Source organism: Macrobrachium rosenbergii, chromosome 23 (genome assembly GCF_040412425.1).
Source record: "Macrobrachium rosenbergii isolate ZJJX-2024 chromosome 23, ASM4041242v1, whole genome shotgun sequence".
NCBI classification, from domain to species: Eukaryota; Metazoa; Arthropoda; class Malacostraca; order Decapoda; family Palaemonidae; genus Macrobrachium; species Macrobrachium rosenbergii.
Window position 1 is genome coordinate 50615015 of NC_089763.1, and position 17445 is coordinate 50632459.

Consider the following 17445-nt stretch of genomic DNA (forward strand, 5'->3'; position numbering starts at 1 on the left):
GCAGTGTTCCTAACTCTGAAAAACTTTGTCAACCCAGACAGATTCATATCAGGCTGGTTCTGGACAGTGCAGTAGTGGTGCATTGTATAAACAGGGGGTGCTCCAAATCGAGCCGGACCAATCAAGTGTTGATAGCTATTTTCTCCCTGGCGAAAAAGCACAGTTGGCACCTGTCAGCCACCCATCTAGCAGGAGTCCGGAATGTCATTGCAGACTCTCTATCCAGGTCAACTCCGCTGGAGTCGGAATGGTCCCTGGACAAAACTTCATTCGAGTGGATTCGCCGTCAGGTTCCAGGTCTTCAGGTAGACTTGTTTGCCACGGAGAGCAACCACAAACTTCCATGTTATGTTGCTCCCAACCTGGACCCTCTGGCTCACTCCACAGATGCAATGTCAATAGATTGGAACATGTGGCAGAAAATCTATCTGTTTCCACCAATAAACCTGCTGATGAAAGTTTTGCACAAGCTCAGGTCATTCAAAGGTCAGGTGGCCTTGGTAGCACCCAACTGGCCGAAGAGCAGTTGGTTCCCTCTTCTTCTGGAGTTGAAGCTCCGGTGTATTCAAATACCCAGGCCACAGCTGACCCAAATAGTACAAACTCGGACTGTGTCAGCTTCCTCAAGAATTCTAAATGCCCTGGCTTTGTGGACTTCATGAAATTCGCTGCTCAGAGAGGTGCAGATATTGATCCTGTCAATACACTGTTCTTGGAATCAGATAAAAGGGATTCTACTCTAAGACAGTATGATTCAGCAGTTAAAAAGTTATCATCATTCCTGAAAGAATCTGAAGCTCAAGTCATGACCACGAATCTAGCAATATCATTCTTCAGGTCATTGTTCAAAAAGGGTCTGGCTTCGACTACTATTACCACAGCAAAGTCAGCTTTAAAAAAGGTATTTTTACATGGCTTCAATATTGACTTAACAGATTCATACTTTTCATCAATCCCTAGAGCATGCGCTCGTCTGAGACCAGCAATCCGTCCACATACGGTTTCTTGGTTCCTTAATGACGTTCTCAAATTAGCATCGGACACTGATAATGATCAGTGCCCATATTTGAATCTGTTAAGAAAGACATTGTTCTTAATTAGCCTAGCTTCAGGTGCCAGGATTTCTGAACTGTCCGCCCTCTCTAGAGGTGCGAATCATGTTGATTTCCTCCCGTCAGGAGAAGTTCTTCTTTCTCCGGATCAAAGATTTTTAGCTAAAAATGAAGATCCTCAAGATAGGTGGTCCCCTTGGAAGGTTATCCCCCTTCCACAGGATCCATCCTTGTGTCCAGTCACTACCCTTAGGGTTTATTTACAGAGGACTTCTCAGGTTTTGTCTGGTCCTCTTTTTATCAGGGAAAAAGGAGGAACACTTTCCTTAAAGGCCATCAGACAACAGATTCTTTATTTCATTAAACAAGCTAACCTGGATTCAGTACCTAAGGTTCATGATATCTGAGCAGTGGCCACCTCCACTAATTATTTTCATAATATGAATTTTGAAGATCTTAAAAAATATACAGGTTGGAAATCTCCATCAGTGTTTAAACGCCACTATCTTAAATCACTGGAAGCTCTGAAGTTCTCTACAGTGGCTGCAGGAAGCATTGTCCCTTCTGCCCCTGATTAAAGTATTGATCCTTATTACCATGTCCTCTTCCCCTCTCGCCTGCCTGCCTCATTTATTTACCTTGCCATCTACCCTTAGGTCAGGCATGCTTCACAGCCTGACTCCTGAACATGTGATTTTGTACATTTGCGGTGGTGTTAGTCTTTAAGTTTTTGGGATATTGTACTTTTGCTGTGATGTTAGTCTTAAGTTTCTGGGTACCTTTCCATTTTTGTAAACTGTTAGTTTTAAGTCTTGGTACCTTCTAGTTGTTGTTTCATGTTTATCCCTTCTCATTAATTAAGTGTTATTGTTAAATAATTTTTTCTTGCTACTGGGATAATTAAACTAAAAAGTTAGTACTGGTGCTTTAATTTATGTCCATCTAACTACTTGTTTTGTTGAAGACTTTCTCCCAGCTTAGTATGATTCTCTGTTATGATTTCACCGGGTGACACAGGTCGAACTCAGAAAAGGGATTTTGACAAAGGAAAAATCTATTTCTGAGGGAAGACCTGTGTCACCCGGTGACCCACCCGTGTTCCAGAATTTCCTACCCTAGTAGGCATACCAAGCTTGGGGGGTGGGTGTTAGCCTGGAATGGGTCCAGATGGCGCTGGGGTCGTCGGTTGGCGGGACGGTGAGTGTTGGCTTTGGGTCAGCTCCCCACCTTCCGGGGTTTTTGACATTGGGATGTCTACAGAGCAGAGGCCTGTGACAGTGGCAATATACACTCACCCTTATTTATACCGACGTCTATTTCTGGATAGGGTCCCGATCGATCTGGCCGATGAAAAAGTCCATTCAGCACTTATTTCTAGGTAATTTTAGTTGCTAGATACCAGAGAAAGCTAAATGAAATGCTGGAGTTTCACCCCCAGAGCAGCTCCATCAGATGGAGTCGTGTATGGAAAAATCCCTGAACTACAAAACACGGAACCTTATCCTATAGAGATCCCAAGGTCAAAAGTCCCACAGGAGGTGCCTGCAAACCCATGTACCACCCGTGGACAGCACACAAAACACTGCTAGCCTCATTCCATTTCAGCAAGCACCATCGTTCACACGTTTTTTCGTTGTGCTTTTAATCTTGTGCCTTTTGCATCATTATGACTTCCTCACAAGGTCTTTCGTCACCTAAGTTGAGTACCAATATTTCGTGTTTTAGTTGAGGCGATTGAGGCTCCCTTTAGTTTAATAATTAAAGGGATTTATAAAAGCCCGTCTCGATCTCCTCTCACGGCCTCACGTGACCTCCATGCGTGGTTAATGATCTTGGGTCGAGTGAAATTTCAATCTTTTCACGGTTCCTCTTCGTGTTTAGGAGCATTTTCCTTTTCAAAAGGTCTAATTAGTGATTTTGATTGACTAACGTTTGTTTCCCTTTGCTTCGAGTTGAGGGCTGGTGTTTAGGCGTCGGGCTTCCCCATGAGCCTATTCGAATTTTATCAATTCATTTACATGCCTTATTTTTGCCCTTCCCTTCTCGTAGCTTCTGGGAATTTTATTTACGTTTGTACTTTTAAGTTTTTTTGAGTTTTCCCTTTAACCCAGTGTTCGGATGCATTTGATATTTGATGATTATCATGGATGTTTCTTTTGTTTCTGGGAAAAAGGGTAACCATTTCCTTCAAAATTGTAATGACATAACGTGTTAAGGTCCTCCTCTGTGAAGTATTGATATATTTTTACTTTATGGGTTGGTGTTAGCTTTGGTTTTCCTTTTTGGGGCGTTAGGTTGCCCCCTTTTCCATAAAAAAAACCTCAAAAATCTTCATTCTTTCCGTTCACATGCCCTTCTAGGGTTTTGTGTTCACAACCTTTTTCCATGCGGCGCTTTCCTTAAGTTTTACCAGGGTCTTCTCCTTATGTTCCCTTCCCACAATTTCGGACTTTCTGCGTAGGCTAATAAAAACTCTCCAGTTAAGCTGGAATAGCGAGGGACCTCATGTTGCTTCCCTCTCCTGTTTCCTATATCAATATGAAGAGCCTGCTAATGAGCCTCTTGGTTATAGCTGGGATAGCGAGGGGAAGTAGCCTACCCTAGTTTGGTATTTACTTAAGGTTAGTTCTAGTTTTTGGATATGTCGACCCATCCTTTTTCCTAGCCTATAGCCTGTGCCCCCTTCCTCTGCATTGTTTGGCCTCTCTTTGGTACGGTCCGTGACTTTACCTTTGTTCTTCCTCCTCCGAGGGACTGTTAGTGGCCGGGAGAGCTTTTGATAATCTCCTGTCCACCATCTTTGGCCATCTTTATCTTCCTGTCCCCATCCCCCCCTTGGAGGAGGTTGTCCCTGTTCTCTCCTGCTTCTCTCGCGTTTGCTGGGTAACGACTCAGTCAGCGTGTGGGCTTATACACGGAACGCCACCTGTGCATTCCCACCTCTGGTCGTTCCTTTTCGGTTCTTCCTTCGGGTTCCCATTCCTCCCTTCATACGTCTTCTCTCCGGCGTGTCGATCTTAATTTGGCGACACTCGATTCAGTTCCTTCTTCGTTTCGCCAGTTAGAGCTTTCCGCCTGACTGTCTTCGTGGAGGCTCTTGACGCGTTCCTGACCTTAACTAACTATGTCTTCTATCGAGAGCGCATTCCTTGCTTCCCGCTCCGGCGTTTCTAGCGTTTAAAAATAAGGTCTTCCGTTATCGCTAGTTTCATATTATTTTTAGTTGCCGGAATGCGCTTTCTCCGGACAGTTTAACCTTCCCATTTCATTTCACTTTGTATCCGTCACTAGCACTTTAAGGCATGTTACTCCGGCTAGTTCCGTAAATTTATTTTGCTTTATTATTATTATTTTTTGCTTGTATGAGTTTTTACCAGGTTACCTCCCGGATCATTCGGCTGGTTTCAGACTTGGTTTAATACTGTGTTGCTCGCACACTACTCCGCACCTTACACAGTGTACTCATAATCTCATACTTTACAGGTGGTACGCTGCCAAGAAGAAGGGTGCTCCGCAGCCCTCCATCAGGCCAGCGCAGCCACAAAGTTTGCCGGTCTCATCTGATGTGCGGTCCACGTGACGGGGATCTTATTGTTTGGCACCCTGACGGATGTGATGTTTGCTACGCTCTTTACGAGCAGGCTATCGATGATTGGTAGGTGATCATGCATCTTTCCTTCTTAGCCAACTATAATATTTACATTTTTATCGATTCCTCCGCCTTGGGTAAGACCACAATAATGTTTTCTTCCGCAGGCTGACCGCAGCAAGTCTCGTGATTCTTCGATTCAGGCCCTTAAAGTCTGGGTTAGACCTTTTGAATGTCTTAGGAGGAGCTGGCAATCCCTTTTATACTCTCGGGACATTTGTAATGTCCTTTTTCCCCGGCGCTTGGATCACAGCTTCTGTCACCGACGAGATTGCTGCCCGTTGATTGCCGGGATTCGGGAGTTGACCCAGCCCTCTCCAGACGGTTCGGCTTTGAGCGCGGCACTGAAGCCGCGCGAATTCGATCCCGCCTTGAGTCTCCGAGCATTATCCCAGAGCATCAGGCAGGTAAGGGGGTAAGTGAGGCAGGTTCTTCACTGTTTAACTCTCCTTCTTCCTCTGTTGCTTCTTTTAAAGGCTTCTAAATCTTCATACCTTTCGGCACGTCTGGGTCTATTGCCCCAAGGTGAAGTCCGTTAAAAAAAAAACCTTACCTACTCCGGCAGGCCGATATGGGGTCCCTCCGGGGGCACGGACGGCGAGCCCCTCCACGTCGAAAGAGTACAGCCTCCCCTTCCGGGTCCCAGGCAGAGCCTCAATCACGCCAGGTAGTTTCCCCTCCTTCTTTTTGGATACACTTCATTTCTTTGAACAGTTCCTGAAAGAATCGACGCGAGATTTGAGAAGATCGACGCGCAGAGTAGACAGTAAGCTGTCTGGTCTTGCTTCTTCTTTTTCAGTCTCTTTCAAGAAGGTGGAATCTCAACAACGTTCTAGGCATTCTGTTCCTGACCCTTCCACTCTCCCTCCCTTTGATCTAGGGAATCCTTGGCGTCTCACCCTTTATGCTCCCGAGTTACGAAGGTACTCTTACCATAGAGGGTTTAGGCACGAGGAGAGTGGAAGAGTTAGGAGTTCTATCCTCCGGACCTGACATCTCCCTACACTGGTTTTGCCAGGCTGAAGGGAGAGGTTTGGAACAGGTCTGATAAAGTCCCTAAGGAGACGGTCATCTATCCTAGGGACCAAGCCCAGTCGTCTTTGATGAGGACCTCACGGGAGTGGCAAGCGGAAAACACTAAGCTCACACCAGCTAAGGGAGTGTTCACTATGTTCACTCTCAGTGATGTTCTCCTTCTCCCTTGCACTTCAAAGTGGCCTCCTGACTAGCCAGGCTTGCTTCAAGGTAAACCCTTCCTCATCTCCGTGAGATCGGACCCTACATCGCTCGTCTTTCCCGGAGGCATCGACTTCTGGAAGGGAGCCCCTAATACGTTCTGGAAACGGTGACTCGACTTGACCCAGACTGCGCCTCTGGTCTGTTCAGTGAGCAGCTCCTAAAGATCCCGGAGTCGCTCTGAAAAACAGAGGCTGATACTAGAGGAAAGGCTCGCCAGGTCTTTGAACTCTTTGGCTTTAGCGGAAGCAACTTTTTGGTTTACAGAGAAGATCCATTATTCCAGGTCTTGACGAAATCTCTCTTGGCGAACAGTTCAACAAGATCTGTTTGACTTTATGACTGCCCGACTGGCCTGCCGTTGAAGCACATCTTTTCAGCAGCCACAGTTCGATGAACCAAATAAGCTTCTTAAGAGTTCGATCTGGGGTGCTAATCTTTTCCCACAAGAAGAAGTTGATGCAGTCTTATCTGAGGCAGCTAGGGTCAATCAAAGCCTCCGTTCCCGTTGGGGCCTGCCCTATAAAAGGAAACAGTCTGATCTTGCCAGCACTCCCACCAAGTCCAGTAAGAAATTTAAACACTTCAAACGTCTTCCAGCTCAGTCCTTGGTCCAGGTTCCTTTACAAAGTCAACCTTCGACCTCTTCCTCCCATCCTCCCCCCTCAGTATGTCCTGGTAAACCCGGCACATCAGTCTTTGGCTGCTCCTTCCTATGTCTCCTCCCAGCTTTCAATCCTGCATATGAAAGTCAGGGGAAATTTCTGGGCCCAGACAATCACCCAGAAGCAATAAGCCCCGTGGCTTCGCTCGGGGAAGGGGAGCCCCCCGCTCCTCTCCCAGGAACAGGGGAGGTAGAGGCTCCAGAGGGGGGAAGCAAACACAGGACCGATGACATACATCCTGTGGGCGGGAGGCTGTACCATTTTCGAGCTCGGTGGACCTTCTGTCCCTGGGCTCAGAGTATAGTTTCCAAGGGCCTAGGCTGGAGTTGGATCGACAATCCCTCCACCAGTCAAGTTTTATCAGGCTACGACCAAGGATCTCGAGGACTTTGTGGAGGATCTCCTACAGAAACAGGCTATAGAGAAAGTGAGGTCTCTGAAGTTCCAAGGCAGGCTCTTCAGTGTTCCAAAGAAAGGTTCCAACAAACGGAGAGTAATTCTGGACTTGTCCCATCTGAATTCCTACATTCGTTGCGATGAGTTTCGGATGCTTACTGTCTCCCAAGTTCGACCCTACTGCCCCGTGGAGCCGTAACCACCTCTGTAGATCTTTCCGACGCCTATTATCACGTCCCGGTTGCGAGAGGTTCTCCCCCTTTCTGGGGTTCAGGCTCGGAAGGCAGGCATATTCCTTCAAGGTGATGCCTTTCGGCCTCAACATAGCCCCAAGGATTTTAACCATGGTTGACAGACACGGTCGTGAAGCAACTCGATCTCAAGGAATTACGCTGGCTGCGTATCTCGACGACTGGATCATCTGGGCATCCAGCGTCGAGGAATGCCGGAGAGTTACATCCGTGGTGGTCGACTTTCTAGAATCCTTGGGCTTTCTCGTGTAAACAGGGAGAAGTCCCGCCTGGTTCCCAGCAGTTGTTTTCAATGGCTAGGAATCCAGTGGGATCTGAATTCTCACAAGCTCTCTCTTCCTCCTCCCAAGAGGAAGGAGATAGCCAGAACAACCAGACAGTTTCTCAAATCCAAAAGGGCCTCTCGGCGGACCCAGGAACGAGTCTTGGGCTCCCTTCAGTTCGCTTCGGTGACAGACCTGTTGCTGAAAGTGAAACTGAAGGATATCAACAGAGTGTGGCGGAGTCGGGCAAATATCAGGCTCAGGGACAAGGTGTCTCTGATTCCCACATCATCTTGAAGAAGGACTCCGTCCTTGGTCAACTGTCAAGAGCCTGTCCAAGTCAGTCCCCTTCAAAGAGGTCTCCTCCGGCGTTGGTTATCCACACAGACGCCTCCTTAAATACCTGGGGAGGATATTCTCAACACCAAGAAGTACAGGGGACTTGGTCCTCATGTTCCGCCAGTTCCATATAAATGTTCTGGAGGCCATGGCGGTCTTCCTTACCTTGAAGAAGCTTCTTCCACCCAAGAAGATTCACATAAGACTGGTTCTGGACAGCGCCACGGTAGTCCACTGCATAAACAGGGGAGGTTCAAAATCGAGCAGGATCAACCAGGTAATGATTGCACTTTTCTCCTGGCCTGCAAGAACAAGTGGCACCTATCTGCCACCCATCTTGCAGGGGTCCGAACGTCAGTAGCAGATTCCTCTCCAGGACAACTCCCCTCGAAGTCGGAGTGGTCCCTAGCCAGGGCCTGCTTCAATTGGATCTGCCAACTAGTTCCGGGTCTGGAGGTAGATTTGTTCGCAACCAAGCTCAACAACAAGCTCCTCATTACGTAGCTCCCAACCTGGACCCTCAAGCTCTTTTCACGGACGCAATGTCATTGGATTGGAACAGGTGGAAGGTGATCTATCTGTTCCCTCCAGTGAATTTGTTGTTGAAAGTCCTCCACAAACTGAGGACGTTCAAGGGTCAAGTAGCTCTAGTGGCTCCCTACTGGCCAAAGAGCAGCTGGTTTCCTCTTCTACTAGAACTGAAACTTCGCCACATCCGAATCCCCAGTCCGAAACTAACACAAGTAGTACAAACTCAGACTGTGTCAGCTTCCTCAAAAATCCAAAATGCCCTGGCTTTGTGGACTTTATGAAGTTTGCGGCTCAAAGGGATGCTAACGTTGATCCTGTCAATACCATGTTCTTAGAATCAGATAAACGGGCCTCCACTCTTCGTCAGTACGACTCAGCAATTAAGAAACTAGCACTCTTTTTAAGAGAATCTGAGGCTACAGTAATGACCATTAATTTAGCGGTCTCCTTTTTTAGATCACTGTTTGAGAAGGGTTTAGCCGCTAGTACTGTTACTACAGTCAAGTCGGCTCTACGTAAAGTGTTCTTGTATGGTTTCAAAATTGACCTCACAGACCCTTACTTTTCTTCCATCCCTAAAGCATGTGCACGTTTGAGGCCAGTAATCCGTCCACATACGGTTTCCTGGTTTCTAAATGACGTGTTGAAGTTAGCCTCAGATATCGATAATCAATCCTGCCCCTACCTTTCCTTGTTGAGGAAAACGTTGTTTTTAGTTAGCCTGGCTTCGGGTGCTAGAATTTCGGAGCTGTCTGCACTCTCTAGGGAACCCAACCACGCCGACTTCCCCCTTCCATCAGGGAGGTTTTGCTGATTCTCACCCTACCTTCCTGGCCAAAAATGAAGATCCGCAGCATAGGTGGTCGCCTTGGAAAATTCTTCCTCTGCCTCTAGACCTGTCCCTGTGTCCAGTTCATACTTTGAGGGCTTATTTAGACAGGTCCTCTCACATCTCTTCTGGGCCTCTCTTTATCAGGGAAGAGGGGGGGTAATCTTTCTATGTCTGCTATTAGACAACAGATCCTTTTTTCTTTATCAAGCAGGCTAACCCTGACTCAGTCCCAAAAACTTCATGATATTAGAGCTGTGGCCACCTCCATTAATTACTTTCATTACATGAATTTCACGGATCTTACCAGGTACACCGGTTGGAAGTCACCCTTGGTTTTCAAACGTCACTATTTGAAAACATCCTTGATAGAAGCTCTTAAATTCTCAGCAGTCGCGGCAGGGAACGCATCCCCCTCCCTCTGGTTCCCTTTCTGATTCCTAGTCATTTCCTCCTCCACTGCCTCAGTTATCCCCTTACGGTCATTTCAGTCAGGCTTGCCTTGACTTCTCACCTGGCTGTGTTATCCATGTATTTGTCTAAATGACACATTTAAGTTATAAGGTTTTCAATATTGTATAGTTATTTGTTTATGTATTTTTAAGCTAACATCAGTTTCTTTTGTACATTATTGTTATTGTTACTTAGTGATTAAAAGTTTCTTTTGGACCTTCAATCTTCTGTTCCCTTAGAATTTTTATCTTTTTAGTTTAAGAATTATGTTTATTTCTCTGTTAATTTTTCATCGGCTGACACGGGACCCGATCCAGAAAAGGATTTTGACGAAGGAAAAAATCTATTTCTGGAGAGGGGACCGTGTCACCCGATGACCCACCCTCCATCATGTGTCATGTCCCTCCCATAGTAAACATCATTCTAGTGGGGTGTTGCTTTCATGGAATGCGGCTAGCAGTGTTTTGTGTGCTGTCCACGGGTGGTACATGGGTTTGTAACGGCACCTCCTGTGGGACTTTTGACCTTGGGATCTCTATAGGATAAGGTTCCGTGTTTTGTAGTTCACCCTTTTCCATACACGACTCCATCTGATGGAGCTCACTCTGGGGGTAGTAACTCCAGCATTTCATTTAGCTTTCTCTGGTATCTAGCAACGGAATTACCTAGAAATAAGTGCTGAATGGACTTTTTCATCGGGTGACACGGTCCCCTCTCCAGAAATAGATTTTTCCTTCGTCAAAATCCCTTTTTTTTATAGATGATCGATCTGGGGGTAGTAACCCCAGCATTCCTGATAGCTTTTTTCTCTGGTATTTTTAGCAATACTAATACCTAGAAATTAGTGCTTAATGGTAATTTCACCGGGTGACACAGGTCTTCCCTCAGAAATAGATTTTTCCTTTGTCAAAATCCCTTTTTAAGCCACAATATAAGCACATGAAACTAAAGGATTGATAGTCAATATGCATATAGGAATCAGTTAGGTATCTGCAACGCTCTTTTAGACCATTTGCAAGAGAACCTTGATAAAGGCTTTGAGTGCAGAGCAATTCAAATACATTTTAGTGCTACTTTTTATTTAGTAAATCACAAGACCCTTATATATAAATTTTAGAATCTTGGAGTGGGTGGATATGTTTTAGTATTACTTCAAGATTCTTTACAGGTAGGCACCAGCAAGTTGCTGTTGATGAGGTCTTTAGTGAACCAAGACGTATTGTGTCTGGAGTCTCACAGGATGGTGTTTTTTGTTGACTGTTATTTTTAGTGTCCTTGGTCCACTCTTATTTTTAGTGTATACAAGTGATATGGTTGTTGACCTGGAAAACAAGATTGTTCACTGTGCCAATGGTGCAACACTTGTGGGTGTAGTGAAGTCTCCACTTATGAGAAATAAAGCTGCCCTTAGTCTCAATCGGCACATGGACTGGATCAGTGAATGGTGTAATTGGTGGGGTGTGAGGCTTAACTCCAATAAAACGAAAACACTATTGATTTGCAGATTTCGTGCAAATTTTCCACCCCATCCTCCCCTTCAGGTGGATGGGACTCTGCTGAATGAGTCTGAAGCTTTAACTATTCTAGGTGTAATTTTTTACTTGCGTCTTACTTTTGAGAAACATCTAATAAAACTGTAAGTAAATGCTGCACGAAAATTAGGTATTATTCATAAGGCCTCATATATTTATAACAGCGATAAAATCATTGGAATCTGTTTTAGGTCATATGTTTTTCCTTTACGACTAGAATTCTGTTCTATGGTGTGGATGTCTGCTTCTGCCAAAGATTTATCTCTTTTAAATAGAGTGGTTCATGGTGGTAGGTTTCTGTTTCCTGATATTAGTCTTAGACCATCAACAGATGGTCTCTTGATTGTCAAAGTTGTATTTTAACAGAGATCTTTCACATTCACAATTGATCCCTGATCCCCTTTTTCTGCCTAGAGCAACCAGATTTGCTGAACAGCAGCACCAGTAACAGTAATTGTGCCTTGCCTTGCTGTCAAACTTCTCTTTTCCAGAGGTCCTTTATTCCTCACATCACTGGACTATGGAACAGCCTCCCTGAGGATGTCATGCTGTTGGAACTTCAGAAGTTCTAGTGAAGATCCAGTGTATTACTACCCTATTGGAACTTCAGAAGTTCAAATGAAAATGCAGTGTATTACTACCTTAAGACAAATCTCTTTAAATTTTAATAATTTAGTTACATTTTTATTTATTTATTTATTTATTTATTTATTTATTTGTTAATTCATCCATTTTTTGATAACTGATTTCTTTTTCTGTATTTCCCTTTACCTTATGTTACTTCTTTTGAATGAATACCAAATGCCTTGGAAGCTTGAATTTCAAGTCAGTGGACTCTTTGGGATTATTCCATATGAATGGGTTCAACTTGATAATAATAATAATAATAATAATAATAATAATAATAATAATAATAATAAATTGTCAGTTATTTAGTGCAGATTATCCATTAATTCAGGGATTCATGTGCTAGCCCTGAATAATTACTCTAGTACTGTACAAGGATTATCTTTATCAAATATGTTGCAGTGTGAAGCTGCATCATTTTCTCAATTAACAAAACAAAGTATAGCTATTAATGAGATGTAACTCAGGCTCAGATAATTTTGCAGCTTACGTGATGAACTATTGATGTCGTAATTGTAATAATTATAGATTTTTAACAATGTAGCTTCCTGCTGGATGCTGCCATTGAACTACTGAAGTGAGTTAAATGTTTTTTCATAAAACTGCTTCTTTTTATGTCATATGACTATCACACACTATACTGTATTGCATATTGTTTTCTTATTGAGTGCACTATTTCAGGGTGTGTTATATTGCGTATGCAAGTGGCCACTGGGTGTATCCAATTCTTGCACATTTACCAGTAGGAGGACGTGTAGTGTTTATATCATTAATGTCTGTTTTAGCCAGTTTATTTTATCTTCTTGGAGAAGGCATGAACAACAGAATATGGGGTGAGTACTGAAATCATTTTCTTTTGTATGATTTATTTGATGTAAATCCATGAAGCTCACATTATCATATAACTCTTCACTACATAGTCAAACAATTGTAAACTTTTTGTTTTATTTTACTGTTTCATTAGCATCCTATGTAAGTAGTCAGAGTACTGTACTAAATACTTAATTAAATTGTCTGAGTTGTCGTCAAATTTTGGATATGGGCTACAACACATTTTATTATAGTATTTTTAGGTGAAAAATAAATAAAAGCCTTTAAGTTTTGATGCATCTTCCATATTGTCTAATTTTAACGTAGACTTGTGGGATACAGTAATCCCTTAATTGAGAGTGATGATGAATTGATTTTTGAAACATCTGCTTTTTAATATTTTCCATCTAGGTACTATCTGGTGAATATGGTGAAACAAGTAATCTGTCTAAACAGACATTTAAATTTATGAGATCATGAATTTGATAACTGATTTTCATCTTGCTCTTGGACAAGGCTTAGTGGTATTCTTTTTATTCACATCTGCATGTACTCATCATTTCCTTGACTACTCTACTCTTTCTAAATGTTCTTATTTTCCTTTCTATTACACAGTGTATGCATTAATTTAGAGATTACAAAATTGAGGGAATGCTATCCCACAAAGAACTCATTTAATCTCAAGATTTTCCTGTCACTAGAGTTGCATATTATTTTGCTATTTTGAAAATACATATGAAGATTTATGTGCCAAAATAATGCTGCAGTTACAACCCTCTCATAATTTTGACAAGTAATAGCACATATGTACTCCTCAATTCATCTTCATCATCATCATTGCCTCCAAGGTTGTTTCAAAGGGCTCCTCTTAAAATCCACTACTCATGTTTTCCCTGTGTGTTTTCTGTCATAAGTCTTCATTCATCTCCAGTCTCCTTTCTCAAAATTCTTATCTAAGTAGATCTGGGTCTTCCAGTTCCTCTGGTTCCCACAGGAACCCAACTGACTCTGTCACATACTATTCTCGCAGTCGTTATTTGAAGAATATGTCCAAGCCATCTGCATGTCCCTTTCGTTGTTATCTTATCTACATACCTCCATATTTTACTGATAACTGTCTGAAGTTTTCCTATGAAATTCTTTTTATTTCTTTAACTCATTGTATCCTTGTCATTTATTTTTTTACATTTCAAATACACCATTGTAAAATAAAACTCTTTCTCTAAAGAACAAGCACAATTTTATCAGTATAGGTATAATAGTAACTTAGCTTCAGTTGTTAAGGAATATAGTATTATTATGGAGCTACAGATGTTAATACAGTCCGACCTCTGTAAACCTTCATCCCTGGGATCAGGCCACTGCCAGATCACAGAAAATCTTGGAGGACAGAAATCACCCCTATAAAACCCCTTATGTTAACAAAGTCTTGCCAGCTCAGTCCACGTATATACTACTGTGTTATCAAAAGTAGAACAAAGCTTATGAATAATCACTGTCATTCATTAGGTTTAGTTCCATATGAAAATTGTGGCCTGCTCTTTCAGCATCTCCCCGGAAATGCATACGCCCTCACTATGTCAGACCTCAAACCACTTTATAATCACACTGTCAAGTTCTGATCTCTGGCACCTTTCAGTGTTTTCCGGCACTTCAAATTTTACTGGCTTTCTTTTTCAGCAAAAACCTAAAAATCTGCTGTTTTTGTTCTTTAAACCTGAATATGTGTGAGTATGTGTGTGTGTGGGTGTGTCAGAGAGAGAGAGAGAGAGAGAGAGAGAGAGAGAGAGAGAGAGAGAGAGAGAGAGAGAGAGAGAGAGAGAGAGACTATTGGCCCTGCTTAGGTTTTAATAAAACTGTTCTTTTCATACTGTATGCAATTATATTTCCTGCATTATTGTCATATTATTATCGTATTATAATTTATGAACCTTTGCATCCTGTTTACATTCTTAAAATCATCAGCTGATTGAATTTTACCAACATCATCACAGCAATTAGTTGGTAAATGAGGTGCATTTTGGAGGTTTTGGTTTGTATGTAAATTATCAAAGCTGGGTTTAAATATGCAACTGTATTTATAAATTAAGCAAATTAAATTAAGTAAAGGTGTGATTTCGCCAGTTTTGGAAGTTGCATTTTCCCTTTCAAAACGTTCTGTGGCCTGCACATATTTGTTTCTTCAGCCATAGCTATGGCACACTTTCCTCTCCTTTGCATGAAGGATGAATAAAGATTTATTTTATTTTTATGTATGGAAGTCACCATTGAAAATTAGCAAATTTTTAGCAAGTTGACAGCTGTAGCGCAACCGATAATAAAACAGGTTTTGATGTAGGAAAAACCTATTTTTGGCATTCGCTGTTGAGTCCTCAAGGAGCTACCCTCCATGGTCTACCAGAGCTACATGGTGACCAAACTATATCAAAGAATTCTCTTCTAGTTGGTCGTTTGGCCAGGTATTGCTTCGTAATGATTAACATTATAACACACGTGATGGAGTATATAATGGACTCAAAGATAAGAGGACACTTTCCCTTAACTTCAGCGAAGCTGAAGCCAGTTTTTCCAACATCAAAAGAACCTGCAAGAAAGAGAGGTGACTTATTACCCATGCGCATCCGCCCTCTTGTTTACAACCGGGCCGTTAAAAGACCAAGGAGCCATTACTCTTTGTTGGTCAATGCAGATTGATCCCTTGCTTAAATCCCATGCCTTTTCGTCAGGGAAATGGGAGGATTTCGAGGACTCAGCAATGACTACCAAAAACAGGTTTTTCTTACGTCAAAACCTGTTTTTTGATAGTGTAGTCGCTGTTTCGTCCTCAAGGAGCTTTATAAAGAAATTGACAGGTGACGAAAAAGGCTTAAGCTCTCACTTTTTAATCCCAACACCCCAATGGAAATTACATTTCCAGTCCAAGGTCAAGCCACAGATTCCAAGTCCCATTCTTTATTCCAAATACTCTTCAGGTTTTGATACCAGGGAACAAGAAACTATACACAAACTTACGTTTTAGGATGTAGTTCTACAGTGGCTTACCTAAGCTTGCTGAGTTTGGTTGTAGTACTGTCGCCCCTCTCCCAGCGATAATTAGCATACTCACCGTCAATAAGACCATTGGTTTTCTGCCGCAGCACCTAGGGATTGAGACTGACCATGCCACCTACTGATACACAGTGTAGTCGAATTTATTCAAGCCTGTGGCAGTAATTTAAGTGATGACCACCCTGTACACTTGGAGACTTCAAAAGAGACATTTCTGAAGAAGGCCAAAATGTACTTACTTTCCCAACATCATGTGACCTATGGAAAGAATGTGGATATGCCTTTTTAATGAGAAACACTACAATCATTCTCAGCCTTTGTAGGGAGAGTGGTTAGTTTGTGCTAAGGTGTAGGAAAACAGGACCTTCTGGGGTGTTTGCTGTGACTTCTAGGTAAACCGTAAGTGCTTGAACCGGGCATAATGTCTTGTCTGCTAAATTGGGTTTTCTTATAAGAATGGATTTCCTTTTTAAAGGATCCATATTCTTGGCCAGGAATGATGGGCCAGGGGACAATAATAATTGATGGTCAGCTATTTGCATGATGCATCGTTCCCATCTAAGAGAGCCCAGTTCACTAATATGGGCTTCTGATGCTAATGCAATCAAGAGGATCACCTTTTGTAGCCTGTGCGTTGTGGTTGTATTTGGTCCACTGAATTGAGGGGTTGATAGAAGTCTAAGCACCTTGTTCAGTGACCAAGCAATGGGAAGCCTTTCGGGAGTGGCCTTTGTAGAGCAAAAGACTGCAGAAGGGAAGTGACATCTTCTATACTGGAGTCAATCCCGAATCTATAAAGCAAGGGTTCCGTTAATGCAGCCTTATATGCCATGACTGTTGTAACCACAAGGCATTTGTCTTCAAAAGGGTATATGAGAAAAATAAAGTGTTTCTATAGAAATCTCAACTGGACTCTCAGTATGGATATAATCTAACCACATCTTCCATACGGACTGGTAATGCCGGATAGATGTCCGTAATTTTTGCACTAGGTACCTAGCAATGTTGGGTGAGTAATTATCACGATAGATAGTTTTAAAAAATCTATACTTGAAGGTCTCGGCTCAGAAAGGAGGATGCGTAAGAGACTTTCCCTCCTGCTGTCTGGGATAGAAGAGCAGATGCTAGTGGAATTGATCTTTTTGTCCGTTGTTGAGGTAATAGGAACCAATGCCTGTTTGGCCAATTTGGGGCTATTAAGCACACTGTTCCTATGAAGGTTAGAAGTTTGCTGAAAACCTTTGAAATTTGGGACAATGGAGGAAAAAGATATCATCCTCCCCTTGTTCCAGTCTTAAGGAAGGCATCTCTTGCTGTTGCTTGACTGTCCAGGTTTGGAGACATATATTAGGAGTTTGTGATTCTAGTATGTGGCGAACAGGTCCACCTCTGGTTGTGGAAGCGGGCTGGCTATTGTTTGAAAAGAGGCGTTGTCCAACATCCACTCTGTTAAGGCTGTCGTTTTCCCTGATAGAGAGCCTGCTATTACAGTGAGACCCCCTGTGAAGTGAACTGCAGAAATGTGTCTCTTCATTGCTTGTGCCATCTGAAGGGTGGCTAACATTACCACATTGAGATGAGGTGAACATGATCCAGACCTCGTGATGTAGGATATTGTGGTTATGTTTCTCTCTTCTGGAGGTTTGAGTTTTTTGAGACAAAAAGACAGCCATCAGCTCCAGGAAATTGATATAAAATTCCTCAGAGTAGCTGATCATCTCCCTGCCCCCTGGCAATCCTCCCAATGTCCTCCCAACCTGTCAA

At 42.9% G+C, this 17445-nt stretch overlaps 1 protein-coding gene across 13 annotated transcripts in view; it reads left to right on the top strand.

The window, feature by feature from the left end:
• Positions 1 to 17445, top strand: part of LOC136851618 (androgen-induced gene 1 protein-like) — a 188065-nt gene that overhangs the window by 78647 nt on the left and 91973 nt on the right. For all 13 annotated transcript variants that reach the window (XR_010856931.1, XR_010856930.1, XR_010856929.1 and 10 more), the window contains exon 5: positions 12505 to 12656. Coding sequence is in view for 7 of the 13 variants with exons in the window: in XM_067125998.1 (XP_066982099.1) it covers positions 12505 to 12656 (152 nt within the window). In the remaining 6 variants the exon portion in view is untranslated. The remainder of the gene's footprint in view (positions 1 to 12504; positions 12657 to 17445) is intronic.